Source organism: Nomascus leucogenys, chromosome 16, assembly GCF_006542625.1.
Source record: "Nomascus leucogenys isolate Asia chromosome 16, Asia_NLE_v1, whole genome shotgun sequence".
Taxonomy (NCBI): Eukaryota; Metazoa; Chordata; class Mammalia; order Primates; family Hylobatidae; genus Nomascus; species Nomascus leucogenys.
In genome coordinates, this window is record NC_044396.1 from 87,646,629 (window position 1) to 87,658,776 (window position 12,148).

The 12,148-nt window shown below is 37.9% G+C and overlaps 1 protein-coding gene across 5 annotated transcripts in view; it reads left to right on the top strand.

Moving 5' to 3' along the window:
* KHDRBS3 (KH RNA binding domain containing, signal transduction associated 3) overlaps positions 1-12,148 on the top strand; it is a 198,097-nt gene that overhangs the window by 113,914 nt on the left and 72,035 nt on the right. For all 5 annotated transcript variants that reach the window (XM_030795399.1, XM_030795394.1, XM_030795395.1 and 2 more), the window contains one exon: positions 9,406-9,601. In XM_030795399.1, the coding sequence (XP_030651259.1) occupies positions 9,406-9,601 (196 nt within the window). The remainder of the gene's footprint in view (positions 1-9,405; positions 9,602-12,148) is intronic.

The following is a 12,148-nucleotide window of genomic DNA, read 5'->3' on the forward strand; positions in this document are numbered from 1 at the left end:
AGAAGAAAAATAACTCTCTGGCACTTAAGAATGTACTTCCTTATACACTGTCTTATTTGTCAACAATTTTACCAGTAACCAGTTTGTAACTTGTTAAATTGTATCTCGTAAAGTGCCTTGGATTTCTTTTATACTCTATACAATGTAGGATAAAGAAGCAGTTGCTCAATTAGTTTGTTTTTTTTTAATTGCATTGAAGATTGGATGAAACACAGAATAAAGAAAAGAAATAACCAATAACCTGCTTCATAAAAGGGCTACAACCTCTGGATCTAAGACTCAGCTCATCAACAGATGGTTTGCAGACCAGCAGCAGCGCTTGAGAGCCTGTTAGAAAAGCAAAATGTAAACCCCACTCTGGCCTAAAACAAGGTCCTCAGGCGATGTGGATGCGCATGAACGCGTGAGATGCGCTGCCCTAGAACCACATTTCGGGTGGTCTCTAGAGTTGCTCAGAGTAAGAGCTGCCAACATCATCTCTTCAAAAGTTTTAGTCTTCATCAGCTCTGACAGTTTCTTCCCTGTGTTGTAAGAGACTATAACTGTAGGCTGTTTCACCTTTTCCTTTTGTCAGCCTTCTCATTTGCATAGCAACCTTAGGCAAGGAAAACACTCTTAGAATGATTAAACTTTATTCTCAGAAAAGCACTCTCACAGAAATGAAACAGGATTGTCAAATGTATTAGGAATGTTATAGGAAAGATAACAGTTACCCTTCAGGTGCTTATTGCATCAGGACACAGACCTCAAATGGATCTCTGGGAAGGTTTTTCTCACTGTGACCCCTGATAGAAGAGTAAGGCCCTGTCACTAGATCTTGCAGGCCCCGCTCTAGTCAGCATGGGTCCTGCTCCATCTGAGTGAACCCCAGGAGTCAGCTGTATTTTCCCAGGTCACCAAGTTAGCAATGCTGGAGCTCGCTTAAGCAGTCAGGGCATCTGCCACTGAATTCATTGTTCTACCTGCTGTACTTGGCTGCTTCTCATAAAATGTATAGACAAAAGCCAAAAAATTTAGTATGTGTTTACAACTCTTATCAGACCACATTGCTGTTGCTAAATGTGTAAAATGAGAACTGACATGAGTTGTACTTTCTGTCTCCTTCCCTCATCTTTCACTAAACAGCCAAAAGGAAAGTATAGAAGGACAGAGTAGAAGCAGAAGTCTGTGTACTAATTACCACTTACTACCTGCCTGTTTTAGGCTATGCACTTTACATACCCAGGGTGTAAACATCGCAGCTATTCTGCCATAGGATTTATTAACCCCAATTTACAGATAGGAAAACTGAGGCTTAAAGATCAAATGACAGAACTGCATTTGAGTATTAATGTGTTGGAACCCAAAGTGTATGCTTTTTCATTACATCTTAAAACTTTGTATTAGTCTGTAAACTAAATAATTCATTTCTGAGTGACTGTTTTTGTTTTTGTATTTGTTTATTCAAAGCATTCTTCCCACGGCAGCTCACTACAAAAGCCTTCGTGGATTTTTTTCATATCTGAGTTTCAAGACCAGAAACCGTGTCACCCTGCTGAAAAACCCAAACAGAAAGAATTATTGCATTGCAGACCATCCATTAATCTGCTTTCAAAACTCTATGCAGATGTGTTATCTTTTTGCTCTTCTGTTACACTCAGTTTGTGGTACCCTATTCCTATCAATTTGGATCTGCTTTTCTGTTTTTAAAAAAAGTGTCATTGGTTATCAAGTTCTCACTAATAGATGCTTTTTCTCTTCTCATCTCCATGTTATCAATCCAGCTGTTCAGCCTTGCCCTGAATGTTGTTTATAGCACTCAGTGAAAACTTTGCCATAAGACAGGATTCTTCTGTTAGCACGTCACCTCCATCATGCCTTTCTTCCACCAGTGTCATCTAAAGCATTGTTAATGCTATTGCTGCTTAATACCACTCCTATGGAATTTCAGCACTTAAAAAACTAATTTTCAAAATATCTTTTATAGATAAGCGCCCAGAACAACTAGATGTATATCAAATGACTTGTCTAAAATTCCATAGCAGATAAAAATACCTTAGTGTGATTTCATACACCAGTGGGACGTAACTAACAATGTCAATGATTGTGGAAGAGAAGTGTGGGCTTCTTGAATATATAAATGTATGTCTTTCAATTTGATGAAAGGTATACATTTATATATTCAAGAAGCATATTGAATATTTTGTAATTCATAAAGTACCTTGGATGGCAATCATGGATATTGGATAAGGAAAACAGGAAGCGTTAATTAGTTTAAATATACACTAATTAATGAAAATGTCACAAAGGAGTTAGATGCACTGTAGCTACAAACTACTCTTTAATCATGTTAAAGATTTCTCTAGATATATATACTGGAGATATACAAAGATGAGTAAGACACTACAGAAATTACATCATCATTACCGTTCAGAATGATTGAAGTTTAAATAAACTTGATTTTTATTGAGTCAGTAAAAATTCTAAACACTTTATGTGCACTGTCTCATGTTTCTCTCCTAATAATACAAAAGTGGGCTCTATGTTTAGCCTCATTTCACAGTTGAGGAAACTGACCTGGAAAGTTCAGGCTCTTGATTAGTTTGAGTGCTAACAGGCAGGTAGCTGTGAAGCTAGTAAGTACATGAAGAATTGAATCCAGATCTGATTCCAATGTTTTTGCTCATGACAACTATTTTTACTGTACCAATTGTTATGGTCTAGGATTTTAAAGAAAAAGCCTAATTTACAATAGTCATTAAAGGGTTACCTGAGGGTGAGATGACAAAAAAGTGTTATTTTTTTTCTTTTTACTGCATTAGACATATTATATTAAGATTAGGTTCAACTGCCAATACCAAGTATGCACCTGTAGTGGCTTAACCCAGTAGAAATATTACGTCCTTCTCCTGCCCCACTTAAAACCTGCACAGTGATGCCACACTGTCCTTCGCCAGCTCCACAGAGCTTATGGCTACGCTTTTCTTAGCCTTTCACATTTTCCTTCAAGCCTGCTGCCCTTACAAACATGTCTGCATCCTATGTAGGAAGAAGAAAAGAGTGAAAGGGAAAAGAGAATGCCAACTATGTAATTTTAAAGAGTTTCCCATAAATCTCAGTCAGGGCCAGAACTGGATCACAGGCCACCATAGCTGCAAGAAAGCTGCAAAATTGAGATTTTGCTTTTTAATGTACTTAGTATTTTAGAACAGTTGTGACTTTACAGAAAGATTGTGAAAATAGTACAGAGAGTTTTCGTATATCCCACATGTGATTTTTCTCTGTTATTAACATCTTACATTAGCATGGCTCATTTATTTCAGTTTATGAACCAATATTGACACGTGGTTAACTGTATTATTGACAATACTGGTACAGTATTAACTGAAGTCCATTTCGGGTTTCCTTAGTTTTTACCTAGTGTCCTTTTTCTGTTCCAGAATCCCTGGAATACAACATCACGTTGAGTTGTCCTGTCTCCTTAGGCTCCTCTTGGCTGTGACAGTTTCTTAGACTTGTTTGTTTTGATGATCTTAACAGTTTTGAGGAGTACTAATCAGGTTTTTTCTAAGATGTTTCTCAACTGGGATTTGTCAGATTTGTTTTCATCATTAACTTGGGCTTATGAGTTTGGGGAACTAAAACCACAGAGGTAAAATGCCGTGTTTGCCACGTCAAATCAAGTATACGTACTGTCCACGTGACTTATGCTCATGTTACCTTGATAACGTAGCTGAGGTCATACTGGTCAAGTTTCTCCACTGTCAAATTCCTCATTTTTCTTTCTTTTCTTACTATATCCTTTAAAAGGAAGTCACTATGGGGAACCCCTAATTAAGAAGTGGGGAATTACAGTTCACTCCCCCTAGGTGGAATATCTACAAAAATTATCTGGAAGATTTGTGCCTTCTCCCCTATTTATCTGTTAATTGATTGATTCAGTCATTTCTCTCAGTATGGACTCATGGATATTAATTTTATACATTGTGTTACAATTCGGTGCCACTGTCTTTTCTTGCTCAGATTGTCTCGGCTTTGGTCATTGGGAGTTCTTTCAGTTGGCTTTGACACATACCCATAATTTGAGGGTTTTATTCAAACATAATTTGAGGGTTTTTTTTTTTTTAGCACCTTCTTACTTTCTGGCGCTATACGTTGCTCCAGACTAATCTTAGATATTTCTACTTCCAGTCCTAAAATCAATCATTTCTCCAAGAAGCTCAGGTTCCATTTATTGGAGTATGGTATTAGAAACCAAGATCAGGCTGCTGGCCCTGCTTGTTGTTTCTGGGATGTGCTAAAGTCTGCGCTTTCTCAGCTGACATAGAATGGACATATATGTATATGTACTAACCTATGTATATACACATATTTATGCATATTTAACCATCTGTAAATATAGTAAACTAAACATGAGTTCATACTGATGTCTCTGATTTTAATCTGTTCCCACATTGACCATTATAGCCTCTTCCCTTTGCTTATTACTCCACTCCAACGTGAGAAACTGGCTCCCACCATTCTATTATGTAATTGTTGAGTTCCAGGATACATGTACAGTGATATCAGAATGGTTAACCTGTACTTACACTTCTTCCTGTAGAAAATAAGTTCATCAACTAGAACAGTGCTTATTTACGGTTTGTTTGGGGTTTTTTTGCCTTTTTCTAACAGACTTCTCTCATTTCTAAGTTTACTTTTCTCCAATCCCTTCAATAAAATTGTTTTCATATGCTTTAATCTAGTTAAAATGTTTGTTCACATCCAGCATTGCATCCTGAGAGTCTCCTACTTCCTCAATAATATTGTGGTTTTTAGTGTGCAAACATGAAAATTCACTCTCTGTGCTGTGAAGTTATTTGGGTTTTGACAAATGCTTTGTGTCATGTATTCACCGTCATTTTGGTATCATACAGAATAGTTTTATCACCCTAAGCTGTAGTCGTTCAACCTTCTCTCCACTCCTTAACCTGTGTTAACTACTGATTTTTTTTTTATCATCTCTCTAGTTTTAGTATTTTCAGTATGTCATGCAGTTGAAAGCATACAGTATGTAGCCTTTCCAGAGTGGCTTCTTTCACTTAGAAATGTGCATTGAAGATTTATTCCTAGTTTTTGTGGATTGTTAGCTCATTTCTTTCTACTGCTGAATCATTTTCTACTGTATGCATGTAACCCAGTTTGCTTATCTGTTCATCTATTGAAGGGCATCTTGGTTGCTATGAATAAAGCTGCTATAAACATTTATGTGCAAGTTTTTCTGTAGGCATAAGTTTTCAGATCCATTGGGTAAAAACCTAGGAATACGACTGCTAGATTGTATAATAAGGCTATGTTTAGCTTTGCAAGGAATTGCCAAACTGTCTCAGTGGCTGTATACTATGTTGCGTTCCAGGCAGGAGTGAGAGTTTATGTTTTCATATCCTCACCAACAATTGGTATATTCAATTATTTATTTTAGTCATTTTAATAAGGGAGAAGCGGTATCTCACTTTTGTTTTAGTTTGAATTCCCTAGTGACAAATGATGTTGAACATCTTTATTTGGTTATTTGCCATCTGTAGATCTTCTTTGGTGAGTTGTCTGTTCAAGTATTTTGCCTGCTTTTTAAATGGGTCATTTGCTTTCTTATTGTTGAGTTATAAACGTTTTTTTCTGTGTTTTGGATACAAATCCTTTATCAGCTAACGTGTTTCCCAAATATTTTCTTCCTTTCTGTGGCTTGTCTCTTTATCTCTTAATAGTGTCCTACACAAAGCAGAAGTCTATAATTTTAACAAAGTCGAACTTACCAATTTTTCTTTCAAGGACTTTTTTGATATTGTATCTAAAAACTCATCACCAAACTAATATAATACAGATTTTCTTCTATGCTTTCTTCTATAAGTTTTATGTTTCGTATTTGGTTTTAAGATACATTTTGAGTTGATTTTTGTGAAAGATGTAAGGTCTGTGTCTACTTTTTTTTTTAGCTTATTGATATTCACTTGTTCCAGTACCATTTGTTGAAAAAAACATTATTTTCCATTGAATTGTCTTTGTTCCTTTGTCGGTGATCAGTTGACTGTATTTCTGAGGGTCAGTTTCTGGGCTCTGTATTTCGTTCCATTGATCTGTCTTTTCTTTCGCAAATACCATGCCGTATTGATTGTAGCTTTATAATAAGTCTTGAAATTACATATTATGAGTCTTCTAACATTGTTTTCCTTGTCAGTATTGTGTTGTCTGTTCTGGGTCTTTTGCCTTTCCATGTGTACTTTAGAAAATGTTTGTCAGTATCTAAAAATATATCACTTGCTGAGATTTTGATTAGGATTGCATTGAATCTGCAGATTAGTTGGGAAGAACTGGCGTCTTAACAACATTATGACCATGAACATGGATGTTACTCCTTTGAGTTCTTCCATCAGCATTTTGTAGTTTTCTACATAGGAATACTGTACATAATTTTGTTAAATTTGTACGAAAACATGCAATTTTTTTTGTGGCTTCTGTAAATGTTTTTGTGTTCTTAAAATTCCAACTATTTTTTGCTGGTATGTAGGAAAGCATTTGACTAGTAACCTTTTATAACTTTGTTTTACTAGCTTATTAACTGTAGGCATATAACTACCTTATTAACTGTAGGTTTGGGGGGTGTTGGGGACTATTTTGGGGGATTTTTTTACATAGCCAGTGATGTCACCTGTGAACAAAGGAAGTTTTACTTTTTTCTTCAAAATCTGTATAAGTTTTATTTACTTTTCTTGTCCTGTTGAAGTAGGTGGGACTTCTAGTATAGTGTTGAATAGTAGTTGTGAGAGTAGACATCCTTGCCTTGTTCCCAATCTTAAGGGGAAAGCATTCAGTTGCTCACAATTCAATATGTTGTAGGTTTGCTGTACATGTTCTTTCTTTTCTTGAGACAGTCTCGCTGTGTCGCCCAGGCTGGAATGCATCTAGGTGGCTCCATCTAGGCTCACTGCAACCTCTGCCTCCCAGATTCAAGTAATTCTCATGCCTCAGCCTGAGTAGCTGGGATTACAGGCATGTATCACCAAGCCTGACTAATTTTTGTCTTTTTTCATTAGAGACGGGGTTTCACCATGTTGGCCATGCTGGTCTGGAACTCCTGATCTCAAGTGATCCACCCATGTTGGCCTCACAAAGTTCTGGGATTACAGGTGTGAGCCACCACTCCTGCCCTATGTTCTTTTTCAACTTGAGGAAATTTACTGAAAGTTGTCATGAATGAGTGTCGCCATTGGCCACATGCTTTTTCTGCTCTATTTATATGATCACATGATTTTCCTACTTTGGCCTCGTTGATGTGGTGGATTACATTGATTTTCTAATATTAAATCGACCTTATGTACCTGGAATAAATCCTACTTGGTTGTGGTGTATAATTCTTTTAATACATTATGGAATGGAGTTTGCTAATATTTTTGAGGATTTTTGTACCTGTGTTCATGAGAGATGCTGATTTCTAGTTCTTCACTTTAGACTGTCTTTATCCACATTGGTTATGAGGAGGCCTTTTTCTTGTTCCCCCTCAGACCACATGTCTCATCCTAAGGAGGTCACAGAGCAGTTGGGCTGGTCACAAAGCTGGCACTTGTTAATGCTTTTCCTCCCCATCTCTGGCCAGTTGTAGCCTCCGAGGGTGATTTAGTATTTTGAGAGATACTTCCTTTGTCAGGTCCCAACCAGTGCTCAAGAACAGGCTGGGGACAGTCACCTCTGGCCTCCCTGGCTGGCCCAGACCGGTCCCACCCTCTGACAAGTAATGTAGAAATACTTTGAACGAGGCACTTCCAATGACCGGCCCCCCAGATGGGGTTAGGAAGCATTCCCTCTGCTTTTATTTTTTGGACAAGATTATACAGAACTGGTTTCATTTCATTCTTTAATATTTGATAAAATTCATTGAAACCATATGGAGTTGATGCTTTCTTTTTTGGAAGATCATTAACTGTTGATTAAATTTATTTAATAGACATAGGCCCATTCAGATTATTTAATTCTCTTTGTGTTGGTCATTATGAATCAGAATCAGTCACATTCATGTAAGTTAAAAAATGTGAGCTTGGAGTTGTTCACAGTATTTCTTCATTATTCTTGAATGTCCTTGAGGTCAATAATAATGAAATCCTCTTCTTCTCTCTCTCTTTTTTTTTTTTTTTTTTTTAATTTGTCTGAGACAGAGTCACTTTGTCGCCCAGGCTGCAGTGCAGTGGTGTGATACTGGCTCACTGCAACCTCAGCCTCTTGGGTTCAAGTGATTGTCGTTGCTCAGCCTCCCAAGTAGTTGGGACTATAGGCACACGCCACCGTGCCCAGCTAATTTTTGTATTTTTAGTAGAGATGGGGTTTTGCCATGTTGACCAGACTGGTCCTGAACTCTTGGCCTCAGGTGATTCACCTGTCTTGGCCTCCCACAGTGCTGGGATTACAGGCCTGAGCCATCACACCCGGCTGAAACCCTCTTCATTTCTGATATTGGTGTTTGGGCTTTTTTTTTTCTCTTTAGCCTGTCTAGAGGTTTATCAGTTTCCTCAGTCTTTTCAAAGTCCAGCTTTGGGTTTTGATAATTTGCTATTTTTGGAAAATGAGTCTTTAGCTGCGTATTCGCTATCCCAGACACACTGAAGAAGGAGGAAGCTGATCTGTAGGCAGCAAGCCTCGCCAGCTGCAGTTTTGCTGGAGGGCCTTGTCCAGATGAGGTGCATCATACTGTGTCTGTATTCTCTGGGGTAGCCACACTTTTCTGTCCTTATATTTTCTCAGGTTTTTGCTTCTGTGGAGCCATTCTTGACAGAGCCATCTCCTTCCTTCCTGACTTGAAGTCTTATGATTTACATTAGAAATACATGAATATGTTGAATTCTACCTCAGAAAATGCCTGTGTTTACTTAACCTAAGAATGTTGTTTTATTACCATGTAGTTGATACATTATTCAGGAAAGTACATTTTATTGTCTCTCTGGTGGAATTTTGGCATATATTTTGGCCTCTGGATTTGCTCACAGCTGTTCTGAGACAGTTTTAGAATCTCTCTAAGCCTCCGTTTCCTTGTCCTGAGATAAGCAAGAAAAGGCACACCTCATAGTGTGGGAGTGAAGTTTGGATGTAATCCTGACATGGCATCATATAGAAGTCTTGGGTGCCTGTGGCTTCTCCAAATATCACAGTTTCGTACTCTGTATACTGACCAGAGATTAACTGCAGACTTCTATATTGTTGCTAGACGAACTGCCTAAATGACTTAATTTCCTTTTGACAGATACCTGTTTCATGTTTGCTTTAGTTCTTTTCTTGTGACTTCCTTATTCCTTTTTACAAAAATAGAGAACATTGATTTTATTTCTGAGGTATAAATATATGTGAATAACAGAGTGTTAGAGACTATGATAGATATTGCTAATTTGACCCTCTTGGTTACAGGGGAAGGGGAGGAGTTACAGCCCGGCCAGTTGGAGTTGTAGTACCACGAGGGACGCCAACTCCCAGAGGAGTCCTGTCCACCCGAGGGCCAGTGAGTCGAGGAAGAGGACTTCTCACTCCCAGAGCAAGAGGAGTCCCCCCAACTGGGTACAGACCTCCACCGCCACCCCCAGCACAAGAGACTTACGGAGAATATGTAAGTGAAGGTGTCAGACAACAGCCTTGTTGATCACACTGACATAATCCAGACTTAGTGCTGGATATTGTACCCACGTACGCTCCTACCCACGTACGCTCCCTCACCAAAGTATTCTACTCTGTTTCAGCAAATATTTATTGAGTGCTAAAGAAGTACTTAATACTAGAGGTATAAAAATGGCCTGATCTTTTTCATCAAATAGTTTAAGGTATGGAAGAGGAATTTGGGTGGTGGGGAGGTGTAAGACTAAGGTTCAGGAGGCATATTTTCAAGCCCTTAACAAGAGTTTAATGTAACATTCTTGCATATTTCACTCCTGAATGGTTCGATCATTTAAAAAATAATTGCCTGCCTATACCAAGATGGTTTCAGCCTTAACTGTTTCCTTTTAAGCTACTCTGCTGAATATGGATTCTTAGTGGAAATTCTTTTCAGTGAAGAAAACAAAAGTTCTCTATTTTCAATTAGTGCAAATCAGTTTTTCATTTATCATTCCGTGATTCTTTGATATAATTCATAGACTGACAACATAAGAGAGAATAATAACCGTGAAAGTTGAGGGGGAAGGGAATTCTTTGATGTCCTCATTTACCATAAATGAAGAAAATAAGAAGCAATGGATAGGTGATTCATATTAATAATTGAAATTGTTAAAGTAAGAGTATGTGAACCGTTATCAATGAAAGGGAAGCAGTAACAATGATAAAATGCAAGAATCAGTAGGTTTTCATGTTTTACTTTAGGAGAGATCTCTTGCTAGGTGCTCTGTGCCTCTTTGCATAGTTTCTAGAAGGTTGCAGTAATCCCCTGGGCCTCAGACAACCTCTTCAGCCTCATCTGTGTGGCCACTGGTAAGATCAAAGTCTTTGTCTTGGACGTATTTAAGTTTTTGTAATTCCCTGAACATTCTATGTCATCTTAGTCTTCCAGACCTTTGCTCGTACTGCCTCCTCAGCCTAGAATGGCCTTCTCATGTTTCATTTGACTGTCTCCTAGTGTCCTTCTACACTTAGGTCAACCATTGCTAGGGAAATTTAGAGACGGTAATAGCTAACCTGTTGAGCATTACTACAGTTCTTACATTTCTCTCTCTCACCTAGCTTGTGAACCTCTGGAAGGGCAGGAATGGATAGCTTTTATCTCTTTATACTTGGCAGAGAGTGCCTACTGGGAGCTCACTGAATTGTATTTTAACAAACCCCGTAATAGTTTTACAAGTTTGTTATTCAGTTGAGGAAGGATGTGGTTCCTCTCTTCTCTTTGAATTCGTTACAGTTAGATGTGTTCCTACTTCCTAATATTCTTACCAGATGACAATAATAATTATGCCTCAGCTCTTCCATAAATGCTGAGTCTCCTGAAAGTAGCAGAGACTCTAAAGGAGAGGAAATCTTAAATTCCTTTTAGGTAGGCCCAGTGTCTGTTCATTTCCACTTTGGCTTACATTGATTTCTTAGGTTTAGATTTAATACAGATGTGGTTGGATGATGTAGTAGAAATTGCCAGGCAAGTTGTGTGGGAAACCTGGATCCTGTACCCCATTTTACCCTAAATTTTAATATCAGTTAGGCAAGATATTTAACTTTTTGGGCTTCATAATCCACTTATTTCAGAAAGAACTATTGCCTTCATTAAATATATTCATCTTTCCATTTGATAAAGACTGGATTTCTACCATGTGAGCCAGACACACATGTTATCTGTCTCAGCATGTGTACTCTAATTATTAGAGTCTGGAAATAAATTATATAGATTAATAAAACTGAAAAATTCTTGAAAGATTAAAGTCCAAAGGAGGAAAAGCAAAAGCAAGAGACATTCAAGACATTTGGGTTTGCTGCTTGTACTTTTGATTTTTTTATTTATTTTTTATTTTTGTAAATGATAGGAAAGGCATTAAAACAATTGAATTGAGAAGTATTCTGTAGGATCAATTTACTTCTTTGTCTATCTGCTACCAAGGATAATGGGATAATGGCCCTATAGAAGATTACCTGCATCTTTCCAGAACCAGACAAAGGTTTAAGAGCTCTAAAGGAAAAAGTCAACCTTCGTTGTTTGATTCCCACTCTCACTCATGCCTGGCACTCTTCCAGGCACTGCAGCTGTGATTTCAACACAGAGCCAGTGCTCTTTCTGTCACATAGTAGTGTTGCCTTCAAATAACTGACGGCCCTATCCGCCAGTGTTCTAATTTGGCTGGAATGCAGCATTTGCAATTTTATCAACTTCATACAATAGCAAGTCTTGCACACATAAAACAGCTGTGTGCTTTCCAGGTGTGCTTTGGGTGGTGTAGTGGGACACCAAAGGAAAAGAAATACCACCATGAGTGCACCTCCTTCCCCGAGTTGAATTACCGTCATGAAGGGTTCAGATTACAAATGTTATAGCTTTCCCACTTAATTTAGCATCTATTATTCCTGGCAATGCCTTTTAAGATTACTAGTCAAGAGGAAAGATTTTCCTCATTTAGCCTAGCGTTTTGTGAGCTGCATTGGCACAGTTACAGTAAAAGCTTCAGTGGCTTTTTCAGTATAGTAA